The sequence below is a fragment of the Carcharodon carcharias genome, chromosome 20 (genome assembly GCF_017639515.1).
Source record: "Carcharodon carcharias isolate sCarCar2 chromosome 20, sCarCar2.pri, whole genome shotgun sequence".
Taxonomy (NCBI): Eukaryota; Metazoa; Chordata; class Chondrichthyes; order Lamniformes; family Lamnidae; genus Carcharodon; species Carcharodon carcharias.
In genome coordinates, this window is record NC_054486.1 from 50,891,759 (window position 1) to 50,919,430 (window position 27,672).

The 27,672-nt window shown below is 39.2% G+C and overlaps 1 protein-coding gene across 3 annotated transcripts; it reads right to left on the bottom strand.

The window, feature by feature from the left end:
- Positions 1 to 1,650: 1,650 nt before the first annotated feature.
- Positions 1,651 to 26,004, bottom strand: gemin2 (gem (nuclear organelle) associated protein 2). 3 transcript variants are annotated; one of them, XM_041215309.1, is made up of 11 exons: positions 25,802 to 26,000; positions 23,954 to 24,082; positions 22,853 to 22,937; positions 21,284 to 21,373; positions 19,666 to 19,725; positions 15,210 to 15,329; positions 10,408 to 10,452; positions 7,537 to 7,605; positions 5,096 to 5,206; positions 3,049 to 3,107; positions 1,651 to 1,929 (listed from the first exon to the last, which is right to left on the bottom strand). In XM_041215309.1, the coding sequence occupies exons 2-11, from the start codon at positions 24,070 to 24,072 to the stop codon at positions 1,893 to 1,895; spliced, it is 795 nt and encodes a 264-aa protein (XP_041071243.1). In that variant the 5' UTR covers positions 24,073 to 24,082; positions 25,802 to 26,000; the 3' UTR covers positions 1,651 to 1,892. The 3 variants fall into 3 exon arrangements, with proteins under 3 accessions (XP_041071243.1, XP_041071244.1, XP_041071245.1); XM_041215310.1 differs by lacking the exon at positions 25,802 to 26,000 and adding an exon at positions 25,749 to 25,800; XM_041215311.1 differs by lacking the exon at positions 3,049 to 3,107 and having other exon boundaries at positions 25,802 to 26,004.
- Between the last annotated feature and the right edge of the window lie 1,668 nt (positions 26,005 to 27,672).

The window sequence follows — 27,672 nt, forward strand, 5'->3', positions numbered from 1 at the left end:
CAATACATTTCTCAATTGGATTAATAGATTAAAATGTTAATTGTTGAAATGAAGCATGAAATAGTTTTGCTCCAAGTAGAAGTCAGAAACAGTTCAGGACTCAAAAAGTTTATCATTATAGTGGCAATTTGGGCAGACACCAATTAAAAGAAAATCAGATACTCGATTTCATTACTTGTTAATTATTGATTAAGCTATATATGGCTGTTGCTTTCCTGTACTGGATGCACAATTTTAGGTAAACTCAGGTCCAAACAAACTTAAGAACTGGTTTAAAAATAAGGACACTTAATTTTAGTTTTTAAACACTCTTTAGACTGATATTATATCAATAGGCTAGTGCTTGGACAGAATTCAGTGTTAGTGTAAGTCAGTGTACTTGTATGTTACTACATTCATTGAAAAAGCAGATTCTCTAATAATGAAGCATAATTGGGGAATTTCTAATCTTACTGTAGAGTTCAGAGTTCCTTAAATGAATGTTTCACATCAGTAATATATAAAGAGTACTCGATAGGCTAATCATGCTAATTAGTATCATGAATGGGTATAGTACCGAATACCTTTTATACTGCTAAATCCCATATCCACCTATATTTTCATATGCATTGTAGATAGACTAAATTGGGACACAATACAGTCAAAATGTGTTGCAAATGGTTATGAAAATTCAGATCCAAATACAAATACAGACTTCAAGATTTTTGTTTTCAAACTGCTTAGGAGTTTTCTCTGGTCCAGTACATCAGTTTTATCCTTATCCATGGATAGTTTTAAGATGGCCAATTGTGACTGGACACAGTAACTAATTTAAAGAAAACAATTGTAGCCATTCTTCTGAAAGCCAGTGTAAATTAAATGGTGCAAGGATTTTTACTGTACTGAGTACACTTAAAGCTCATCAAGGAATCCGTGGTTTCAAAGCTTGGATTTTTTGAGCCAAACCCAAATCTAAAGAGAAACTGAAAAGGGAAACTAAGAATGGAAGAGATTGGAAAGCAAACCTTCTAGGGAGACAAACTGTTTGAAACATTCAAAAGCTGAGAATAAGCAAAGATATAGTTGCTGCAGCTGTTGCTGTTACTTGAAGATAACAATAGTGGATCTACACCATCCAGACGGAGTTGAGGAGGTTCTGCAGACGTAGCCATTTTTGGTGCAGACCATGCCAGTGGAACTCGGGTCAGTTGTGCGCTGCTGTCGGTTGATGACCAGGTTAAATCCAAGAAGAGGAGGAGCTGAAATTCTTCATGAGGAAGACAGAGTTGTGAATGACTTTGTGCTGGATGGACTGCCAAGCATAAGACCTGCCCTGGTTGTATCTGTCATTTAATGTGAAATTTATAGTTTACAAATGGCTGCAATATGTTTGTTCGTTCATGTTTAACTTGCATTGATTCTGGGTTTTAGCGTATGGGGAGGTTAGCTTAGTATTTAGTGTTCGCTTTGTTTGACTCATATTGTTAAAATTTTTTGTTTAAACCATGGGATCTTGTGGTTTCATTCTTTCAGGAGATAACTGGGATTTCAGATTTCTTTTTAAAAAAAGTTACTGGTCTCAACCAAGGTCATTACAAGTCTTAATCAATTCCTTGGTCTCAGCAACTAATTACTGAATTTAAACCAACAGTTATGAACAAACAATTCCAAAACTAGTCAAATTATTTATTTAAAACAAAGCTATTTGACACAATTAGTTTTTAATCTTTGATCATTTTATCTTGTAGATCTACATATTCTCCTGCAAGATCGTTTAATATCCTCAAAAAAATTTAAGACATTTAAGTTTGTGCCAGCAAAATAGAAAGGTCTACATTAAAAAAGTAAAGATGCTAACATAATAAGCAATGTTGAAAATTATAGCTAGAATTCTATTCCAGAATGTAATCACGTCAATCATTATCTGCGAGGTCACTCTGTTCAAAATACCTGAAGAAAAACAATTAAAAAAAAGATATAACATTTACATTGAGGGACATTAGCAAAAACTACTTATTGAATTGAAAGGAAATTCTCTATTATATATCACAGTTCACTGCAAATAAGGATAGCCATTTGTTCTATATAAATTAGCCTAAGCTAATTTCTAACATCTGCTGCATTGTATTCTTGCGAGTCCTTTTCGGACTTCACTGATTTGCAGCTTTCAGTTTGGAAAAGAAAATTCTGACTACCTGTGCTGTTTCAAAAGCCTTCTTGCATGTGTTTCTGTCTTATACCCATCATTGTTCAAAAGCACAATGATAATTTCACATTTCCCCAAATTATACATTATCTATTACCTGCTTGTCCAATCTCTTAGCCAGTCTATACATGATCCCTTTACATTCTCCTCAGCTTACTTTCCCACTGAGCCATTGCAGCAAACTTGGACCTTGGCTAATTAGAGTCTATATCTGATGAGGTGATAATATCCAAGGCACTGATCCTTATGGAATTCCACTATTTACAACTAGCCATCCAGAAACTACTCATTTATCTCTATGCTCTATTTACTGTCTATTTACTAATCTAAGTCCATGCTAATATATCATCCTCAACCTTATGTAACAGTCTCTTATATGGTACTTTATCGAATGCCTGCTGGAAAATCAAATGTACTACATCCACAGGTTCTCCCTCATCTCCTTCTGGTTATACCCTCAAACAGCTCTAATAGATCTGTCAAACATGATTTCCTTTTCGTAAGGCCATATTGATTCTGCCTAGCACATTGTAATTTTCCATGTCCTTAATAGGAGATTCAGGCATTTTCCCTATTAATAATGCTTGGCTATTTTGTTTGCAGTTCCCTATTTCCTCTTTCCCTCCTTTCTTGAACATGATTAACTTCATTTCTACTTTATATTTTAACATTGAAACATGAATGGAATTATTGCTACATTAAAAAAATGAATAGAAAATAATATAATTACTGACAAAGTTAAATACTGCTGCTAGTACTTCTTACTATGGGTAGGAGATACCCCTCAGTTATGGGGTAAGACTCTCCAACTTGATAAATTCACAAGCTTGCAGAGGTGAAGTCTAAAGAAAGTTGTTAAATACCTGGCAACTAAACAAATCAGTAAATTCACTGCTGACAATTCTGTTTCTTCTGGGTTTTCCTAGAGAAAAAAAAGTGAAAATCATGGTATTTTGGTAGGTAGTTAGGAGGTGGGGGGGCGGTTGGTGGTGAGGTGGACTTTGGTGAGAAAGGACACGCTGGGATTTTTAAAATATACAAAATTAAATACATTTGTGTGGGCTGGTCATTTGAACTTTCTATGGAGATGATAATAGCTCAAGCAACCACCTTTCTTGGCTGTACAGATGGCAGACCAGATGGGCAAGAGGTAGTGGCTTAAAAAAAATGGCAGAGTAAACTTATCCAGCTCTTTCCTGCCATTCTTCTCATTCCACAAAGGTGCAACTGTCCAGCACAGGGTCACCTGTTCTATTATTTTGTTAGTTGTCAAGCATCTTCCATCCATCATTCTACACATACAACTCCATCTTTCTCCTTTTAGCTAGAGACAATAGCCTTTTTGTCATGTTTGTGACAAGCCACCAAGAATTCATCAAATAACCAATATCTCATCACTTTACAGCAAAGATAATATAAACCATTGAACAAAGGCCATTTGACTTTATGAAACCATAAGTTTCTGGAGAAGCAGTACCTATATGTTTACAGTATATAAAATTGACAAAACAGTTTACCATTTCTGTGGACCAACACTGGTGACTAAGCAGAGGTTCACCGATATTCCTTACTTTCAACATGTAAACTATCGTATAGTGGGGTCTGTTAGCTCAGCTGACTTGATGGTTAGCATATGGTTCAAAATAACATCAACAGCACAGGTTCAATTCCAGTTCTGGCTAAGGAAGACCTGGGACCTGACTCCTCACCCTACCCCTGAGAGTGGAAGGCAATGGAAAAACATTACTTGTCAAAAAAAACCTACCAAGAAAACAGCTCAGGATGAAATATCAGCAGAGAATAAACACTACTGTATCCTTGTACTATTGTATCCACACTCCCAGGATTTCTCTCTTATAGTAAAAGATAGGCAAGAGTATTAAGGGTTAGGGAACCAAAGCAGGTAGGTGGAATTAAGTTACAGATCAATCAATCTAACTGTATGCTAGAACCCCTTAAGAGGCTGAATGGCCTCTTTATTCCTATGTTCTAATGATCTGCTTGTTGTTGGCACTAGCAAATGGTGGCAGTATAAATCCCCCATTTAATGTGAGTAAGAGTATTAAAATGAATTAGTAACTTCATTTTTTTAAAAACCCACTGTAACGTGTTCATCAATTCTTCCCACAAAGTGTTCGTACTACTTTCAAGAAGAAACAATCATTGCAGCATCCTTTATCTTTCTAAAGTAGTAATGAAAAGAATTTTGAGAAATGAACAAAGTAGTACAAATGGTTCAGCTGGTTATGGCAGCAGCAGCTGATTCATACAGGCCAGGAAAGTAGCAGGTTCAATCCCTCATCTGTAGTCTGTCCTGTGTTCTTGGTCAGAATGGCAGTAAGGCACTATAAATAGGACTCAGTATTCATGGTTTGAATAAAGAAACTAAGAATAAAAAAGGGCTGTGGGCTTGGATAAAAAAGGTTCAGAAGTTCAGATTTCCTATTTAACATTATTGATTGGCAGAACCTCTGAAATAGATATATTCTAGCTCTTTTACCTTTTGCTAAATCGGTTGCATCAATCTCATCTACTGCATTGCCACCACATCCCCTGTGTGGCAATAAGTTTGCTGCTTAGTCTCCTGATGGCAATGTCCAGTTTTTTCTAATCTCTACTGTAACAGACAGCACAGTGACATAATGCACTGAAGCTTTTACCTACTGTGCCCTGGAGTAATACAATGTCAACTCACACCTGCAATAATACTCAGTAATTAACTGCAATAAATGCACTTTTGGCCTTGCAAGATGGAGAAACAATATTTGCTTGTGCACAAATAGGATACTGTGCCACATGAATATATGCATTTCAACAATGAAATGGTGCAATGATGAAATTCCATTATCGAACAAAACCATTTTAAAATTTCAAGCATTTACTGTATTTCCTAAAAAATCAAATACTTACTAGCTTAGCACGAACTGCAGAACATCTTCTAGCCAGCTGTCGAATAAGAGAATGAGCCTCAGGTAGTAGTGGCTTTTCTATACAGGCTAACAATGCATACAGCCATCTGCCCTAAGAAAAATTGAAACACAGCACTGACACAGCAACCCACATACATTTTTATAATTCTCAAGTGCAATGCAATATCTAATGTATAAAATAAAATGCTGCAATAAATCACTAGAACAATGAAGTCAATAGAGATTGTGCTGAAGGCTTCATGATGGACTAGTCAGACTATCCTTAGACTGTGGTGTACAACTTTGGTGTTAAATGGGACATAGATATGCTGTAGTTGGTTCAGAGAAGAGCAACACATTGAGAAAGATTAAAGGCTCTTAAGCTCCAGAATCCAACTAGGTGGTAGTTATAGAGGGATCTAACCATGCTCTTCACAATCCATATTAATGATCTACACATTGGTGCCAGGGGTATTGTCCACAGAGTTTTGCTAGTGTTAGAACCTTACATGAGAGAAAAAAACTACAATCTGATCCAGATGCAATGGGGGGAAAATGGGCACAAGATTTTGCTTTCTCCCCAAACTCATTCAATGTTTCTGCTCTCTCCCCAATATAGTAATCGTCTTTAACTAATGATCCTATCCCTTTTTAATTACTGTAATCAATTTAGCATCAATCACCACTTGTGGCAAAGCATACCACACTCCAATGACTTTGCAAGAGTCTACAATTTTATGTGGTAAGTTCTTATATCGAGATCACTGCCAGCTGACCTCAATTTATCAACTGTGAAAACACCTTGTTTACTCCTTTTATCATTTTAAAAACCTCTAAAAAATCCTACTTAATCTTGGGTTGAGAAAATACAGTCTTTGTTGTTTTAGATTTTCCTTGTAGCTCATGTCAATTATGTTATCATCCTGGTAAATCTTGTTAAGATAAATTAAGATCATTAGTTCAAGGTAAACTAGGTCAGAATACATTTAAATTAGTGCACAGTAAATAAAAATAAGAAAAAATGTCTTTACTCAAAAGATGTAAATGTTTGGAATAATCTATCTCCAATGTAATTGTGGATTACAATTATTATTCATCATTTATATAAACGACATAGATGACTATATGGGGGGTAGAATGAGTAAGTTTGCGGATGACACAAAGATTGGCCGGGTGGTTAACAGTGAGGTTGAGTGTCTTGGGCTACAGGAAGATATAGATGCGATGGTCAAATGGGCAGATAAGTGGCAGATGGAATTTAACCCTGAAAAGTGTGAGGCGATACACTTTGGAAGGAGTAATTTGACAAGGAAGTATTCAATGAACGGCATGACACTAGGGAGTTCTGAGGAACAAAGGGACCTTGGCGTATGCTTATCCATAGATCTCTGAAGGCGGAGGGGCATGTTAGTGGGGTGGTGAAAAAGGCATATGGGACACTTGCCTTTATCAATTGAGGCATAGATTACAGAAGTAGGGAGGTCATGTTGGAGTTGTATAGAACCTTGGTGAGGCCACAGCTGGAGTACTGTGTGCAGTTCTGGTCGCCACATTATAGGAAGGATGTGATTGCACTGGAGGGGGTGCAGAGGAGATTCACCAGGATGTTGTCTGGGATGAAACATTTAAATTATGAAGAGAAGTAGGATAGACTTGGGTTGTTTTCTTTGGAGCAGAGAAGACTGAAGGGCGACCTGATCGAGGTGTACAAGATTATGAGGGGCATGGACAGGGTGGATAGGGAGCAGCTGTTCCCCTTAGTTGAAGGGCCAGTCACGAGGGGACACAAGTTCAAGGTGAGGGGCAGGAGGTTTAGGGGTGATGTGAGGAAAAACTTTTTTTTACCTAGAGGGTGGTGATGGTCTGGAATGTGCTGCCTGGAAGGGTGGTGGAGGCGAGTTGCCTCACATCCTTTAAAAAGTACCTGGATGAGCACTTGGCACGTCATAACATTCAAGGCTATGGGCCAAGTGCTAGTAAATGGGATTAGGTAGGTAGGTCAGGTGTTTCTCATGTGTCAGTGCAGACTCGATGGGCCTCTTCTGCACTATGCGATTCTGTGATTGAATGTATGTCAGAGTCAGAGTCAAAGACGATAAGGAAGTTAAAATGTAATTGGATACAAAGCTAATTTGAGTGTACCAAAAAGTCTTTTCTTATCCTTAAACTTTTTTTAATGTTAAAATTATAATATAGAATTAAGTTTTTGATCAGGTACATCCATGTTAATAGATGGGTGGTAGCCAGTTGTCTTTAAAGATGCTGCATAGCATTGGTAGGCAAAGCAGTAGAGGATGGAAAAAATGTTTCAGTGCATAAGTAAATTATATACCTCCAATGATTTATACTCATTCGTTTACAACAACTTACAGTATACCAAACAAGTATTTGCAACCTGTTTAAAAAAAAAGCCACGTTTACCAGAGGCAAGAAATCACTTACTAATTCTGGATATAATTTTTTATCTCCAAACCAGTTGATTAGATATTCCAGGGCATTAAATACTGTGGGCTGGAAAAGAACAAAAAACAAATCATGACTAGTCTTTCAAAAGTGACTGAAGCTGAATCTGATACAAGGAGCAATTGTGTACTCTATATGGATATCTTGTATGAGATTTAACAAAACTGAAATTTTTCAACTACTGATTAACATGTTAAAATTGGCAACTGATTAAGCATAATTACCCATTAAGAAGTTACATGATGCTGACTATCCCTCTTCTGAATAATGGAAACACTACTGATTAAATGTAGTTGGATACTGGTTTTGATTTTCAGTTAGTATATAAACATGCTCATCATGAACACATTCAATACGAAACCAGCACCATGAAATGAACATTGACTGGTAAAGATAAAGGATTCTTCCATTCATGAGAAAGACTCTCAAATCTCTTACAATATTTACACACTTTATTAACTTGTCCTGAAATATCACTGGGAAACATTATACAAATTAAAAATGTTGATATTAATGGTGCACCCATTTACATTTTTGCCCAAAATATAAAATATTGTTTAGTTGCTTGGTTATTGCATCTCCACAGTCGCACAGACTGTTTACCCCTATGAATCAAAAGCCAATTCTGAAGCAGCACTAAGCCAGCTTTATTAACTGGTCTATGCTGAGGTAACATGTGGGTGCTTCAATAATCCCAGTTTAGGAAATGGAAAAACACAGCCAGGGACCCTCAAGATTATTTGAAGGCTGGGCATGTGTACCCGCATGCATGTGTGGACAGAGTTGTAACTCATCGGTTGAGGTTCAATTTAATAGAACAGCTTAATAATGTATAAAAAATAGACAATTCTGTAACAATATGAGTAGGGGAGCCAATACACCCACCTATGGATCTATACCTCAGCTACTAACTGCTTTCAGTATAAAGGGGTAATGGATTAAAACTCAGTGGGTAGAAAAGTCCTTTTGGAAACTGTAATATAATTTATTAAATGAAAAACGTCTCCACTGGTACTTGTGTCAAGTTTGAAGATACACTTTTATTGTATATAATTAAGGGCCACTTCTTCACCCTGAAGTAAAACTGCATTTTTATTGGAGTATTGCAGGAATACTAGAGGTGTTTTCAAGTATTCAGGTATTTGAGTTTCATAATTGTATGTATTTGCAAATTGCATGTTTGATCAGGAGAGGATTATACAATGTAATGAAGATTGCATTATTGTGTTGATATATTGTTGGAAATAAAATACATATTTGTTAAAAACAGAAATTAATGTAAAATAGAATAAATTAGAATGAGATTATTGAATCCCAACATCCCACAAACAAATTAAGTTCAGTTCCATTTGCAATTACTCAGATATTGAAGCAGTCCATGTCCAAATGAAGAAAAACCTGAATAACATTCAGGCTTGGACTGATGAGTGGCAAGTAACACTTACAGCACATAAGGGTCAGATAATAACTATCTCCGAGAAGGGAAAGTTGAACCACTCCCCATATCATTCAACGGTATTACAATCATTGAATCCCCATTATCAACATCCAGGGGTTGACCACTGACCAGAAACTTAACTAGACCAGCCACATAAATATTGTGACTATAAGGGTAGTTTTGAGGGGGGTATTCTGCAACAGATGATTCATCTCCTGACTCCCCAAAACCTTTCCACCATCAAGCAGGCACAAGTAAGGAGCGTGATGTAACACCCACCACTTGCTTGGGTGAGTACAGCTCCAACTACACAAGAAGTTTGACACCATTCAGGACAAAACAGTTTGTTTGATCAGTACCCTTTGGTGGGTGGAGTTTTAACTCAAACCTCAGGGCAGGCAGGAGAATAATTACATTATTGAAAATGAACGAGCTGCAAATGTACCTATTCCTGCTTTAACCAGAGCAGGTTTAGGTTAGGAATTATGATAATTAAGTGAGACACCATGACTCAGCTTTTCAGCTATTTGTCTGTAACACTTCCAGAAAGGGTTTCCTAGGCCTCTGCTAGATCCAAAAGGTTAAGTGTTTTTCCAACACTGCTTGTGGGCCAGGAGGAAGAAGTGCTTCCTCACTGCCCTCCAAGCAAAGCTGCAACAACCAGATGATCCCACCCCTATTCTCCATTTCTCCCTCACCCTTGAAGTTTCCATCTCCATCCCATTCCTCACTGTGCCCAGCTGTGATCTCATGGCCACTTGCAAAATTTGGCCATCCTGAATACAGCAGGTCTGCCGCGGGATGATTTATTGTACTACAGTCCTACGCTTTTCAAATGATATAATGCAGCAAATATTATTTTGGTAAGGTGTAGTTATGTCCTTTTAGGTCAGTAAGGTTCAGGGCAAATTTGAGTTTAATTATTGTTGACAGATTTGAAAGTGAGGCTAGATTCCAGCTCCGAAGCATTCTGTATTTTAAAATTATTGAGCACCTATAATAAAGTAGGATATCTGTTGTGCAACCTGTGTCCTGATGCACCTTTTAAAAACATATTACTAGTCTATCCCCTATGGTATTGCTCACAAGATGTACTGTTTTAGAAAGAATGAGGTTTTATATCAAAGAAGAATGCAATATTCTGCTAAACTGCAACAGTATTCCTTAAAGGTCACAGGACTAATTATTTTAAGTAAGCATAACTTCAAAGATCAAAAGTCAGAGTTTATTTATTGCTTGGTTTATAAACTTTTGAGATTAGAATGTACTTGCAGCTCAGAGAGATCCAACACTTTATGATTGTTTGATCTTGAGGCTGTAGATCAGAACTTGTATCTTTATGCCTAAAGTTCTTCCAAAATCAGCATTTGCTTACTGCTAAAAAAGGAAGAAAAAATGAAATCTGCACATACCTGACTCATTCTGCTGACAATACTCAACAAGGGAGGAAATCCCACCTGTAAAACAGACCAGCCACTTATAGTAACTCAAACTCACCATATTAATTTGATTTTGATCTAATTCTCAAAGGAAAGCAAAAATCTAAATAATACTAATGGAAAATTCTAAAAGTGTTTTTGTCCAAAGCAAAAAGCACAAAGATACAAACATCAGTTACATGTTACAATGCATGTTTCTTACACAACTACTAAACACTACAATAAGGATTTCACAGGTCCCCAATTAGGTTGCCAGCAGAAGAACTGAAGATGATGCATGAGGACCAGAATTTTCAAATGATGGTTCCTGCCAAAACGGTGGGATCTGTAGTGGGTCTGGAATCCATTGTGATTTGCAATGGGCTTTGCTGTGGCTCGTTAACTGAGCTTTGACATTAGTCAGGAAACCCAGAGCGGGTGATGCTAATCAATAATAGGTGGGCTGACAAACTGACTCTATCAAAGGAAGGATTTCTACAAGGTATGCTGGGATGTGTCAGAAGGGCTGAATAGCATATGGATTTTTGAAGCTGCAGCAACACAGGAATGGAGAGAAGACTTTTACTTGGAGTTTCTGCTGCGAGATCTGAGGGACTGCAGCGAGGTGTGTGGAAGTGGACAGCCTCTCCAGCTAAGCAGCGATGCATGGCAGAGGCCAAGGAAGTCAGCAACAGAAGTGTGGTCCCTCCAACCTGGAGACAGTGCACCAAGAAGTTCTAGGACACTAGGAGGGCATGACATAGGAATGGTGTTCCAATTGACTTTCCGAGCATACACCTACTTAGCATTTCTCAGGACCAACACACCTTGCAGCTCCACACATTTCCCTCTCTCCAGGCACCTCACACCCTTCTGAATGTCTAGCACTCACCTTGATCCTATTTCCTTCTCACACCCATGCCTCACAGACACCGTCCCCAAATGTCCATCCTCCTAGCCACACAAGTCATTTCTAACACATAACTCTTTGCTTTCTCTCCTTGCATAAGAGACCACACTTCAGGGGCAAGCAGAGACCTATGGCAGGGTGGGCAGGGCATTGGCCCACCAGTGACAGGCACCTTAATGGCCACTAGCAATGGCCAACCTGCTTCACTGGAAAGGAGGAGATCTTGTTCCAGGTGGCTGTCAATGTCAGTGGCCATCTACTGTGAAAGCCTGAGCCTCCTGGTGCTCACACATGTCGAGAGAATGAATTCTCTGCCTGTAGACATGTGTTTGGGGTTTTGCCTCCTTGGACTTGTGTGCCCATCCTTTCTGCCCTGTGAAGCACCACGTAGCTGAGGGGAATGTAGCTTGTTCTTTATCAGAGGTGCAAGATAGAGTCATGCTCTATCATGAAGGCTGATAGCAGGGAAGCGCAGCTGATAGAAGTGCAAGGCAGGTGAACTGATTTCCAAGAAGTTTGCAGTTACCCGTCAAGCAGTGAAAGCACTCTGAGAAAGGCTCTCAACTAGACATGGCTGAAGCTTCTCCATTTCACTAATTAAAGGCTTCCCAGTCTGTCAGTTCCACTGAAGAAGCACAGGTTGCTGTACACTCACCTAGTTGACCCTGGAGAGCTGCTAACATCTCAAGAAATAGATGCACTGGCTGTTAAAGCCCAAACGCTTGGTTAAAATTGTAATTATCTATTCAAATATTTAAATTACTTACCCAATAGCTGCACAGGGGATCCCTGGTTGCCTTCACAGAAACATAGAAAATAGGAGTAGGAGTAGGCTATTCTGCCGTTCGAGCTGCTCCGCCATTCATTATGATCATAGCTGATCATCCAACTCAATAGCTTGCTCCCGCTTTCTCCCCATATCCTTTGAACCCTTTTGTTCCAAGAGCTTTATCTAACTCCTTCTTGAAAACATACAATGTTTTGGCCTCAACTACTTTCTATGGTAGTGAATTCCACAGGCTCACCACTATCTGGGTGAAGAAATTTCTCCTCATTGGAGTCCTAAATGGTCTACCCCATATCCTCAGACTGTGACCCCTGGTTCTGGACTGCCCCACCATTGGGAACATCCTTCCTGCATCTACCCTGTCTAGTCCTGTTAGCATTTTATAGTTTCTATGAGGCACCCCCTCCACCCCTCATTCTTCTGAACTCCAGTGAATGTAATCATAATCGACTCAATCTCTCCTCATATGTCAGTCCCACCATCCCAGGAATCAGTCTGGTAAACCTTCGCTGCACTCCCTCTATAGCAAGAACATCCTTCCTCAGATAAGGAGACCAAAACAATATTCCAGGTGTGGTCTCACCAAGGCCCTGTATAACTGCAGCAAGGCATCCCTGCTCCTGTACTTGAATCCTCTCGCTATGAAGGCCAACATACCATTTGCCTTCTTTACCGCCTGCTGCACCTGCATGCTTACCTTAAGCGACTGGTGTACAAGGACACCCAGGTCTCATTATACATTCCCCTCTCTCAATTTATAGCCATTCAGATAATAATCTGCCTTCCTGCTTTTGCTACCAAAGTGGATAACCTCATTTATCCACATTATACTGCATCTGCCATGCATTTGCCCATTCACTCAGCTTGTCCAAATCACACTGCAGCATCTCTGCATCCTCCTCACAGCTCACCCTCCCATCCAGCTTTGTGTCATCTGCAAATTTGGAGATATTACATTTAGTTCCCTCACCTAAATCATTAATATATATTGTGAATAGCTGGGGTCCCAGCACCAATCCCTGTGGTAGCTCACTAGTCACTGCCAGCCATTCAAAAAAGAAGATGGTTTATTCCTACTTTTTGTTTCCTGTCTGCCAACCGGTTTTCTATCCATCTCAATACACTACACCCAATCCCATGCCCTTTAATTTTACACATCAATCTCTTATGTGGGACTTTGTCGAAAGCCTTCTGAAAGTCCAAATAAACCACATCCACTGGCTTCCCGTCATCAACTCTACTAGTTACATCCTCGAAAAATTCCAGTAGATTTGTCAAGCATGATTTCCCTTTTGTAAATCCATGCTGACTCTGTCTGATTCTGCCGCTGTTTTCCAAGTGCTCACCTATTAAATCTTTTATAATGGACTCTAGAATTTTCCCCACTACTGACGTCAGGCTGACTGGTCTATAATTCCCTGTTTTCTCTCTACCTCCCTTTTTAAATAGTTGGGTTACATTAGCTACCCTTCGATCTTCAAACCCACCCAGGTGAAACCTGGAAGTGGGTGGGGTGGATGAGATGATGCAGAGATCCCAATCTGATGCAACGTTTAGGGGATTTAATTCCCCAAACGTACCCTAACCTATCTCCCCTTGTCTGGGAAAACTACACCCCTCACCCCACCATTGAGGAAAGAGAGTAGAAAAACTGAGTTTCTTAAACAAATTTCTCTCTACTGTATGTACTCAAAGTTACAATTTACTTTCAGGTTTAACAATCTTTTGCCAAAAGTGCCAGCTATTTTGCAGCTTAAATTGCTGCTTTTTACTGTGGCATGCACAGCTTTTTGTTATTTCCTTTGATGGTCACATTATCCTGGCTCCGTTTGGTATGCATGCTAAGCATCTGTCATAACAAATGTTCCAGACCCACACGTTAAACGTGAAAGCGTCTGCACTTGTACTGATGAATAAGCACTGCGGCTTGTGATTGCCAAATCTGGATGAGGGTCATTTCACAACTGACCTGCTACTAAATTGGCAAGATATGCTCACCGTGCAACACATATGAAGAGCATCCAAGTGTCACTCTTCTACTTTTGATATGCATCCTTCTCTTGCAGCCATAAAACAAATACATCAGCAGCTGGCACTAGTAATTTGTTTTTGCTGTAAGGCTCAACTGTTACTGATGCCAGATGTTTATTAATGCACCAAAGCTTCAGTAGTAGCATGTCTTCCAAAAGTACAGTCTACTTTTTTGCTTTCCTAAGGCCCATCTGGATCCAACTGAACTAGATAGTTGTTTTTTCATACTCAATGCCACTGGCTATTATGGCAGCATAAAGTAGAGGTAAAGAATTGCAATTTTATAGCAAGTGATCACGTTTCTCAAAGCTCTCTTCTTTAATTATTTCTAAGGGTAGTGATTGGTGTCATGAAGGGTTTTGTTTTGTTGATCTTTAGGTCAATACTTTGTCCCTGAAGACAAAATACATATGAATCTGCATAGGAATATATTCCTATACTTAACAAATAGCACAAGATGTGTCAAGATTGCTAATAGATATAACAGGTACTTTATTGAGGCATCTTCAATCAGTACAACTTCTTCCAATGATAATTATGATTTGCCCCATTCTTTTAACTAGTTTGGTGATTTTAAAGATTTAAACCATCATAAAGTCAGGTTAAGATTGAAACTAAAGAAAGATTTCCGAAAAGTGGGTTTGAAGTAGTTTCTAACTTTCTGTATTGTTGAATTTAACTTTGTTCCCTTGTGCTTGTGGATAAATAAGTAACAATGTCCAGAAAACTTGACTACAAAACATAAATTTCTACTGCTGTGGGTAATATACCTTTGTGTGCAACCTGGTGCAAGCTTGAAATAGGAGCCTTTAACTTTGATACACCCCTCCCACCCTGTAAGTTTGATGTGGCCACATAACATCTGTGTAACAGGAAGATGAGATACTGAATTTGAATGAAACTGACAGCAGTGCAAAAAAATTGCTAAGCCTCAAGACTGTTATCAGTTCCAAGTTTAAAAGAGATCTCATTTATTTAGCAGAACACAAAGGTTTACTTGATACCAATCACCACTGCATGGAGGCAGCTGATTTCTGGTTGTGCTTAGTGTATGATGAAAATAATCACCTGCACATAGTCAATGCCTGGGTTATCAGGCTCATCAGTGATTGGTGATACAGATGAATCCAAGTACAATTTTTCTCCAAGACAGAATTTTTTCCATCCTTCTTCGTCATCAGGTGTTGGCTGTGAAGTTAACAGGAATTTCAATTAATTCAGAAAAATGATTTATCAACTTGAAGAGAACCACTATCTATCTATTTATATAAAAAAAGGATACTTCAATCTTAAACAGCACATCGAGCATGCTAAATGAATGAGGCCATTCAGCTGTCACTAGATGGCAGCAAGATATTGCTGAATAATGTTTTTTCTTTATAACCAATAGGTGCTATGTGCATTGTGATAGCTTTAACCAACCTATACTTTACACAAAATAACAAATCAAGATTATACTGTCTGCAGGAAAAGATCTGCATTTACCTATTGGTCATTGTAACAAAATAAGAAAGACATGGAACGTGAGCCATAGGCTTTTGAAACTTTAGTATCTACAGTAGCATTACAATTATAAAATGTATATTATATAAAATATCAGAATGACAAGGCAAGGTACTACAGCTTTTAAAAAAAAAACATTGCTCTTAATCAGGAATGGCTCCCAGCCTTTAAGGAAATAAGGCAGGGAATTAGTTCAGTAATGGAGAGGAACTGAAAGTGAGTAGGCTGGAAAGTAATCCCTGTTAGCATCTTGATGATCGCTGCACTTAAAGACATAACTGATGTGGGTGAATAAACCTCACTTGTTTAAAGCTCTGGGCTGTGTGTCTAATTAACCACTAAGTCCTGGACCTGCTTCAACTCCTTACATTATGTAAAATATTTCAAGCACACACTCAGTTATAGCAGTTGTAAAATTAACAACATTCCTCCCTTGCCTTCCTGAAGATGTTGACTCCTTGCTAGGGTAGAGCTGCATGGGTGCTAGTCACGCTCTAATACTTCACCCAAATTACTATTCTTTACGCACAATCATAGACCAAGAGTCTAGGAAGTAGGCAGGTTATTCAATAGTGGAAGGCATCAGAATCAAATCCAATACTGTCCTCAACCTATACTCTCTCACACAGGAGTCCTTTGGATAGCAATCAGGATCTGTAACTCAACCCTCCTCCTCCAGTCCCACCATAAATCAGCCAATTCAGTACACGCTCAGTGGCTGAATTCGGAACCTACATAGGGTTCAAGTATGCTTTACACTAACCAACTGATTCCTAAAACTACCCATTTGAACAGCCTGTTTAGAGGAAGGTTTAAGATACATCTATGGTGATTTACATGTGTTTAATTTTAAGAATAAAACGGTTAAAATTTGTCAGTGCCATTAACTTGGGGCAGTGCTCATGATTCCAGATCTGCAAGCAGCAGGCAAAAATTTGTGTTGCTTCCTCATTATAATGAGGGGAATCATAGGCACAGTGGTAATGTCGCCGGACTAGTGATCCAGGGACCCAGGCTAATGCTGAGGACATGATTTCAAATCCTACCACGGCAGCTGGTGGAATTTGAATTCTGGAATATAAAGTTGGTGAAACTATCATCAGTTGTTGTAGAAATCCATCTGGTTCACTAGAGTCCTTTAGTGAAGGAAATCTGCCATCTTTATCTGGTCTGGCCTAGATGTAACTCCAGACCCACAACAATGTGGTTGACACTTAACTGCTCTTGACTTAGCAAGGTGAGTTCAAGGCGGGGGGTGGGGGGCAAATGCTGGCCTTGTCATCAACACCCACATCCTATGAAAGAATAAAGAATGATTGTGCTGTGTACCCTAGTGCAACCTGCACTACTGGCTGTCTGCATGTGCACTAGGTGTATAAGAACCTCAAGAGTAGCATGTACTCCACTAGCCTCCTGCTCTTCAAGGCAGTCTGTACCTCTTAAAAAGAAACTGCACTGCAACACAAGTCTGAAAAAAATTGAAACAGATGCATTCAAAGTGAAGGAAAATGAAGCACCAGCCTTGGAAGAAGGCTTTCACATTCACAGATGCAACCCTGGATGCCTTAGTCACAGAGGTGTATAGAAGGAGAGAGACCATTTTATTGCTGAGAGGCTAGTAGACCCTAAAGACATGTCAGCAGAAGAGTGTGGGAGCAGGTGGACAGGGAGGGTCAATGTTCAAAGAATCTGGCCAGGAGGACCTGATAATACTACAGAAAGAAGTTTAAAGACCTCTTAAGGTGGTCAAGGTCAGTGAATGTATCATCACACCACCTCTCATACCAAACTTGCAGCTTGTCAAGCTGCCCAATGCCCCATCAGCCACCCACCTGTTCTTAGTATCATTCAGAATTTACAACCAAGATTCACATACAGCACCTTACCCATACACTTTCCAAAGATGCCAGCCTCATACCCAAATCTCATTACCTCCAAAGAGCTCCAGTTATTCAGCTTTGGCACATACATCACCCAGACAGAGTGTCACAAAATTAGACATGCTGCCCTCTCTTTTGCAGAAGGCTGCAAAAGGGGAACAGTGCGGGCAGGGGTTTGGGGAGTGCCTCCAATACTCTGTTCAGTCACTGAGAAGATGGTGTTCAGGATGATGGGGTCAGCAATACAGAGCGTTCAACATCCAATGCTGCTGAGAACATTGGGGGACAGTGAGTTTAAGCCTTATGTCCCTTCTCAACTCTCTATTCTCATTCTTCCTTTAAATTGAAAGTTGCCAATTATGTGATCATAGACCTCTTGATTTCCACAACCCTGCTTTTATGTTTTCAGATACCCAAGATCTGCACAACCTCTATGAAGCCAGGAGGAAATTAGTAATTACACTAGTAATTAGGAAGTATCATCACTTGATCTCACAATCCCTGCCATCTGTGGTGCATGTAGCTTAGAGGCTAATATAGAGTCATGGTAAGTCACCAAACACATAGCTAGATCAGCTCACAAGAGAGCATGGTCACATGAGTTCTGCTGCAGAAGACTCAGGTAAGGATTTCAATCGTACAGTATGCTGCAAAGCCCTGACATTGATCTACACAGAGATGTTAGTATATTGGCAAGCCTGCCAGATAGTCTGTTGTCACTGTCAAAGAACATGGAGCAGTCCGGCAGAGGGAACATGCAAGGCTTGGAGTGCATCCATTCCTCCAAAGTGATGGCCAACTCTATGACTGTACTAGCAGACCCCACAATGATGGGGCATCTGGCGGCTGCTACCTCAACTTCTATTGTAGCACAGATGGAAGCCACTCAATGTCTCACTGCTACAGTGAAAACTCAGATAGAGAGCATGAAGTCCATACCTGCTCTCACACAGGCTCAGACTGCTGCCATGATTGCAGTAGATACCAGAGCTCATAGTGACATGCAGACTGTAACAGCAGCCCAGCAATCAGTCCTCCAACAGATTACTAGGATAGGAAGGTGCCGCCCCCAGTACAGGCTGTGATACCACAGAGGGTGAACCTGCTATCCTCTCTCAAGATGACAGCATTTGTGTTCCCATCACAACCACACCACCAGTGCTCTTGCTGCTGCTTCTGAACCAGCTGAGACCACTGCTGCCAATGCCGAACTGGTGCAATAAGGGCATAATAGAAGGGCATCTGCAGTTTCCCATGCAAAGTCAGCATTCTTCAACCAGCTATGCTCCAGCCACTAGGATAGCACTGCATAGGAGCACTAGGACTGGCAAAAGCACATGCAGGAATCAGGTGAAAGTAAGAGAACTGCTCTCTGGAAATCCTTAGCAGGTACCATCTTCTGAGCAGACAGAAGACTGTATCTCTCTCTGTATCCTCTGGTCTCTGTCTTGGCCAAGTTGCGGACCACAAGGCATTACCACCACAGCCCTTGTATCTGGGTCAGAAATTCCTCTGCCCTCCCTGCCTGGAAGGACCAAAATGCCAAAAACACAGCACATTTACTTAGGCTGATTTTGTGGAAGTAAAGCAAATCAAAAGCACCTCACCTACAACTTACTAAATGAACCTTTAAGTAATGCTGCTGCGGGGCCCATTTTGCAGCTGACAGCTTGACCTTTGTAGAACGACAGCTGAATTTGTGCAATGGATCTGCTTGGTCCAAACTTGGTAGATGGGCATCATATCAGCCAGTTGGGCTGTGTGACATCAGGATAGCACCAAATCAGTTGCTTCTGGCACAAGCAGGAGATGACCATTCAAGATGGCATGCCAAACCAGAAGCAGCTGGGGACTCAGCACACACCAGCAAAAAGGGTACTCAGCTTCCACAGCATAGTCTCCAGAGATGTGCAGAGACCAAATTTGTGCCCACAATTTCTTTCCCAAAATGTCAAATTCAAATTTATTCTGGATCTGATTTCTTTTTTTAAAAAGTGACCCTTTGATGAAAATTGCAACATATATATGATGCATTAATAGGATAACAAGCTTTTCTAAAGACGTGGTCATGAACATTTCCAATGCTACTCTTTAACTCACACACCAATAGAAAGAGTGTTGGATCAATGCAAACCACTTACCAGCATTACATTACTATCCAAAGGCTGTGACTTCCAATGATCCCTGTGTTTAGCTATACTCTGGGGAAAACCAGAAATAAAAATTAATGTCATTATTTGAAAATACAAGCATCATTGTAGTGAAATGAAAAAAAAAACAAACCCTGCTAGAAGATCAGTATATTGTAATAAAATTATATTTTCAGGTTAGCATTTATCTAGCTCTGATGTTTGGGGCCACATTCCATATTCTCAGCTTATCCTGCAACATTTAACATTACTATCGTACTCCATAGCACAGAAACATCCCAATGGCTACAATCATTCCAATATGCACAATTTTAATTTTTGAACTACATGTTCAAATATCTAAGGCAAAAACTCTTTTTGTGAGCCTTCCTAGGTATATTTTTAAATCTACTGAAACTGCATATATTCCACATACTTGGCTATATTGTAAGGAACATACCTTTTTATTTCTGTTGGACTGTTGTAAAGGACATATCTTTTTATTTTCTTTATTTTCTGTTGGACTGTGGATTAAAATTACAATGGCTGCAGTTTGAAAGACATGTCCACTGGAACAGTGAGGGATTTTTACACAATGTTGCTGTCCTGGAACAGAGTGTGCTGTGAAAGACAGGATGGTGCCGAGGAGGAGTCCAGTCAAATGGGGAACTGCCTGGCAACAATGTTTTAATTGGCTCCTGACCAGATGGCCAGGTTTTGTGTGAGAGCAGTGTAGCGGAATAGCTCCTAGCCTGAAAAGAAAAAGACCTAAAACCTTTTGTTTCTCTGTGTGGAAGATTCCACTAATTCCAAAATAATAGCTAGCTGGCTTTTTCTCCTCATGTCTCTATAACCTGCTCTCTCTGAAAGCCCCTGCCAAGTGGCAAAGGGGAAAATCACTGTTAGAGACATTGAAAGGCAAGTGTTCAACCAGTGAACTAAATACTGAAAGAGCTGTAAGACCATTTCGTGTCATCAACAAGAACTGAAAGGAATTTGAAAGACATCGATCAAAATCACCCATCAAATCCTGTACTCCAGAATTGGTGCTATTGAACTGTTTTATGCCACCCTTAAAATCCATGTTTTTGTTTGTCTTATATGTATGTGAATAGGGATTTAAGAAGGGGTAGAGTTTAGGTTACAGAGTTAGAAATTAGCAGTTCATATTTCTTTCTTTTGCCACTAGTTAAATGACAGTTTGCTCAATAAACAGATATTTTCTTATTAAGTTTATAAATCTGGTGCTCATATTCTGTTAACCTAAATTAAACAGTTAGGTAGAATTGGGGCAAGCTGCTGGTTTGGTCAAACTTTTCACATTTGTCGCGGCTCGGGGAACAGTGGGGCTTGATATTACAGCATATGGTCCCAAGTGAGTCGTGACAATATACTAAACACTTTACAATTGGAACGAAATATACAATGCCACAGAATTACAGAATGAATCATTATTAGAATGTACTAATTAGAAGTCACACTATTTAACATAAAGCTTATTTTTAAATGGAGCATTGCCTGCTGGCTGGAAAATTAATATTCCTTTTTTATATAATGTAATTTTGAATGCATTTTCACCCCTAAGTTCTTAAATATCCACACAGGTATTTTTACAAAGGAAGTATATTACCTGTCGAAGGATTGAAAAATTAGCTACTTGCTGCTGCTGCCATCGGAGACTGGGAGAAAATCCTGCGGGGGCAGGTTGACATCCAGAAAGCTAAAATATATAAACTGAATTATGATAAATATCTAAAATGTGCAGCAATATGATAATTTAAAATAACTCTACTTTAACTCTGATAAATATAGCTGCATTTCTACATAAAAGGAAACAGGGATGGGTTAGGGTGACTGATTTTTCTACATATGAAAAGATAACTATTAATTATATTTCTGTTTTGAAATATAATGGAACTATCTCCTGTTTATAAAAAAAGACAATTACGTGAAAAGACAATAAGGGTGAGGTTGCACTGGTGATATATATGGCAAGACATCAACTAGACTTCTGCATAGTGCTTCTTGAGCAACTACTTAGCTTTTTGAATTGCAATCCGCAGTGCATTCTTTAAAAGATTAACTTCTTAAATTTTGGGGCAGAACAAGAGGGTATAGAAAAATGTTTTGGCAATTTCAATAAAATATTATATTATTTTGAATAAGTTTACTGTAGCTAATCACCATAAATAGATACAATTGTGACAATGCACTTTTTAACTTTGCAAAGCCAACTCAAGGAAAAACATGCATCTTATTCAGCACAATCCCATACTTCACAAGCACAAACTTCAAAATAAATTAATTTTAGATTCTAGATATGGACAATGAGCAAGTTCAGTTTACTTTCAAAATGTACACAAAGTAGACAAATTTCATTAAATAGATTCAAGGCTGAGTTAGACAGATACTTGATCGAGAAGGGAATCAAGGGTTATGGGGTGCAGGCAGGAAAGTGGAGTTAAGGCCACAATCAGATCAGCCATAATCATATTGAATGGCATAGCAGGGTTGATAGGCTGAATGGTGTATTCCTGCTCCTATTTCTTATGATCATATGTATAACACTAAAGGACACAAAACTCAAATAAGTATCAAGAAAAACATCATACTCCAATAAACATTAACATTTTTGTTGTAGTTCTTAGTAAGAAGAACATACATTTACATAGCAATTTATCATCCCCTTAGTCCAAGCTCTAAAGCACTGTTCAAAATAGGTTAGTTTTGAATTGCAATCACTATCATTAAGCAAGCAATTTGCACACAGCAAGCTCCAACAAACAGCAACTGAATGGATGACCAGTTAACTTATTTTGATGGCCTTGGTTGAGAGAGGAATGTTGGCCAGGGCACTGAGAAAACTTACTGATCTTCTGTGAATAGCCACTTGAGCAGGCTAAACATCTCATCCAAAAGGCAGTTCTAACATTGCAGTACACGCTCAATACTACAGAGAAGTGTGTACCTAAAAATATATTTTCTGGGGAAAATAAAGCTAATTCTGCTTCAATTTTTATTTAAAATAGTGCTTATTGTAAAGGTACAGCATTTTTGACCGTCAGTTTCATCTTTCCACTAATTTTACTAGTTGCTATAAGCCAAAAGTAGACAAGGAACAATGTAAAAAATTATAAAAAGATCCTTAAAAAGAAAGGTCCTACAGTTTTCAAGTAATATATCCAATTATTGTACTTACTGAAACATTCACTGTCTGATTCCTTTTCAACTTTCTTGGGTCAATTTTTGCCACTACTACTTCAGGACATCTTGATGCTTCAATCCTGAGTGCAAAAATTGAGATACAACTTCTAAATTACAACTTGTAGGTTAAACTGTAAATGAAGAACATAAAGCAAAATCACATAATTAAATTTTTCTTATTTAGCGATATTCATCTGTGTTACAGTTGAATGTGCATTATCTACATGCCAATTGTCCACCATGTTAGGGGATAACATTTATGAGAAATTGAAGAACCATGCTTCTTTAGCTATTTGTATTCCACTCATCTTCATTCCCATACTTAGATTGTTATTTCATGCATGCATGGCCACATTTTGGGGTCTGATTTTTATGATCCACCTTTGGGGAAGGAAAGCAGGGAATTCCCCACCACTATGCTGGATAATCAAGATTGTACTGAATTCCCAATTTCCAAAGGAGCAGTTAACTGATCAAGGTACATTACAGAGTGTTACTTTGGTTCACAAATACTATACAAATCCATGTTGAAACTAAAAAGTGCTTAATATGGCACAATAGGTTGTTGAGAGTTGAAAAAGTTCAGAGTTATATTTAAATTATGTTAGGCCAGATTGCCTTTTTCTTTAGGTCATTTTAAAAAATTCATTCATGGAACGTGGGCATCGCTGGCTAGGCCAGCATTTATTGCCCATCCCTAATTGCCCTTGAAAAGGTGGTGGTGAGCTGTCTTCTCGAACTACCGCAGTCCATGTGGTGTAGGTTCCAGGCATTTCAGAGTCAACCACGTTTAACCTACTAACATCCTCACCCTCCGATCTCCATGGCCATGTATCACCTACAACAAAGAAAAAAGTGACCACTTCCCAAGCCTCCACCCAATGCCACATTAAGTTGATAAATGGTACCAGGCAAAAGTTGGATTCTGAAGCTGGAAAGCATATCTAAATTTATACTTAATACAGCAGTTACAACTCAAGTTGCAATTCAAGCAATGTAAAACAAACTTTATTGGCCTTATATTTTACTTGCTTTGCATCTTAAGTTATGTCAAATATTTAATTGCAATTTAGTCAGTTCTTCCAATTTTACTTACTGGACTCTTTTCAAGTATTCTTGAGGTGTTCTGGGTGGTACACTAGGGTCAAAGTCTTCAATGGTATCCCAGTCGTCCACAGGCAATTGCCTGGGCATTAGATCTTCTTCAAAATTCATTTCTGTTAAACTTTGCCCACACCATAAAGAAAAATTAAACTTTAGAATTGCATCTAATTCCCCAAATAGTCATAAAATTCATGCTATATGCAAATCATTAAATGTGGGTACAAAAGTTTAGCACTGGGAACCTCAGAAGAGGAAGACCATAATCATCATCATTAGTGCTTGCAGGTACATTTTTAGCAATTTATTTTTTGATCAGGGTACATTTTTAGATCCGTTCATATTTGAAAAGTGTACCATTGCAAAAATGCATATTACGTCAAAGTGATTAAGATATTTAAAGAATCAGGTACTTCCTATTCTGTTCTATGGTACTAAAGATTTTGCACATGACTGAATGAATATCCATTGAAAACATTATGCTTTTGTGACCAAATTTTACTAAAGGTGATGCCTGTACTCTTTTACATGAGGAAATGGATCCTCCATCTCAAAAAAACTGGTTTAAAAACATGCTTTCAGTTTCATACTCTTGTTTTCTGTGAGTTAGTAAAATTCCCAAAACTTTGTTCGCATCAATGATTTGTTGGGGCAAGTGGGATCATAGCTATAAACATAAATTAATGCACCAAAAGAAAAATTGCACGTGACTGTGTCTACTGGTATTGCCCCAGAAGACAGATGAAGACAGGTCTGGGAGGTATGTAATAAAAACACAAAATGCTGGGAATGCTCAGCAGCTCAGGCAGCATCTGTGGAGAGAAACAGAGTTAATGTTTCAGGTCGAGATGACCTTACATCAGAGGTGCATGTTGGACTGAGTTAAATAAATAAACCATTCCAAATTGTTTCCTTGGTCAATCATCTATGTGGATTCTTGCTGTGTGCAACATGGCTGCTGCATTATCCTACAGAAGCCACTACAATAGAAAAGTAATTTCAAGCAGTGCATCAAGGCATTTCTGCAAGATGTGATGTTCCTTTGTAAATTCAAAACCTTTTCTCTTTAGGCAATAGGCCAAGACCCACATTCTGACATCAGAGGCTGAAAAGTGAACTAAAAGCATTTAGTACAAATCTCAGAATGGGAAAATCAAAGGTCAGTAGTACTGGTTATTTCCATGAAAAGACATGGAATATTGTCTTTATGAAGATATGCTGTGCAGATTATTTTTCTTTATTCTTTTTCATTCATGGGACGTGGGCATCACAAGACCAGCATTTACTGTCCATCCCTAATTACACTTCAACTGAGTGGTTTATAGACTCCACCCCTTCCTTTGCTACTTCAGAGAATACTTAAGAGTCAACCACATTGCTGTGAGTCTGGAGTCACATATGGGATGGCAAATTCCCTTCTCTAAAGGACATTAGTAAACCAGGGTTTTTTTTTAGAACAACAAATTGAACCCCATGCCCCCAGAGAATTCATCTGGGCCTCTGGATAACTAGTCCAGTGACATTACCACTACGCCACCGTCTACCTCAAGCTGCGGATATTATTCGAACTATTTATAGACTCTTTCACAGAGTTGGCATGTTTATCAGTAACAGAAAGCTGAAAGCACTAAGAGTGTGGATTAAACTCGAGATCATGAGAATACTGGAGACATTCTGTGTTACAGCTGGTGCCACTGGATTCCCCATCACATGTGAGTGAAATGCTGAATCAGGACACAGATAACTAACAGATTTACAATAGAATACAGTTTCCGCAGATTAAATATAACCTGATCTCAGTAATAATCCTTCACCCATACTCTCTCAAACTGCGGGTACTCACCGAGCGCAAGGTCATGACCCTCGCATCACATGACAACCGACAGCCAATCACCGCTTTTCTCCGCCCCTCACTTTTAACGGTTCCAGTCCGTCAAATAAACAGTCTGGAGTTAGAAGCGGTGATTTTTCTGACGGTGCCACAGAATATCGGCACATTGAAATGCCGCCGGCACCGGTTTTATGTTCCGATAATCGCAGTACGTGAATTTAACGACAAGACTCAGGAGGCCTTATATTTAGTTCGCACGCGCAGTGAGGGCAGACTGTAAAGCGACTGCGCAGCGAGGGCAGACGGTAAAAGCGACTGCGCAGTGAGGGCAGTCGGTAAAGCGACTGCGCAGCGAGGGCAGACGGTAAAAGCGACTGCGCAGCGAGGGCAGTCGGTAAAGCGACTGCGCAGCGAGGGTATTGTTCCTGGGACGGAGATCAGAGTTATGGCTACAGGGCTAAGTCGGAGCATGAAGTCTGAACTGGCTCTCCCTAGGAGCAACTTACTTAGTGCTATTGTCAAGGATGATTGGGAAAAGCTCCCGTCAGTAAAAGCAGGAGCTCTCCCTGCCCAAAATGACAGGGAATGATTTTACCGCCTGTATTATGTATTTGACATCCATTCACTCCATTTTGCTGGAGAAATAATAAGTGATTTTATCAGGAGTTGTTGCTATCATTTCAATCATTGAGCTCTGTTTGTTGTAGTTCATAGAGACTCTTTTTAAATAGACTTGGCTGTAAATAACAAAACAAAAATACCTGGAAAAACTCAGCAGGTCTGGCAGCATGTGCGGAGAGGAACACAGTTAACGTTATGAGTCTGTATGACTCTTCAACAGAATTAAGGAAAAATAGAAAAGAGGTGAAATATATGCTGGTTTAAGAGGGTGGGGGGGCGGTGGTAGAGCTGGATAGAGGGCCAGTGATACGTGGAGATAGTCAAAAGATGTCACAGACAAAAAGACAGAGGTGTTGAAGGTGGTGATATTATCTAAGGAATGTGCTAATTAAGGGTAGAAAGCAGGACAAGTAAGGTACAGATGGCCCTAGTGGGGGTGGGGTGAAGGAATCGAAATGGGCTAAAAGGTAGAGATAAAACAATGGATGGAAATACATTTAAAAATAATGGAAATAGGTGGGAAAAGAAAAATCTATATAAATTATTGGAGGAAAAAAAGGGGGGTATCGGAAAGGGGGTGGGGATGGAGGAGAGAGTTCATGATCTAAAATTGTTAAACTCAATATTCAGTCTGGAAGGCTGTAAAGTGCGTTGTCGGAAGATGAGGTGCTGTTCCTCCAGTTTGCGTTGAGCTTCACTGGAACAATATTGTGCCCTGAGTCCTGTTGTAAATCACACCCTGATACAATGGTGTCAGTAAACACTGTTTAAGGTCAAGGGAGTCTGAGACTCAGTGTACCAGCGTGCAATTATCATGTAGTATTGGAACAGCGTTTTGTTCATATGTATATGCAAAAGAGCATGATTAAAAAAAACATTTGGGGTTGAAAGTCTTTGTTAAATATTTTCCATTTTACACTATACATGAGTGCCCAGTTTGTAGGTCTGTGTATTAGTGCCACACTTTAGGAAGGATGTGAAGGCATTCGAGAGAGTACAGAAAAGATTCACAAGAATGGTTCCAGGGATGAGAAACTTCAGTTACGTAGTTTGGAAAAATTAGGACTGTTTTCCTTGTTGAAGGTTTAGACGAGATTTGATAGAGGTATACAAAGTCATGAGGGGTCTGAATAGAGTAGATAGGGAAAAACCTTCCATTGGTGGAGGTATTAAGAATGAGAAGGCACAGATTCAAAGTAATTGGGAAAAGAAGCAATGGCAACATGGGGAAACATTTTTTCATGCAATGAGTGGTTAGGATC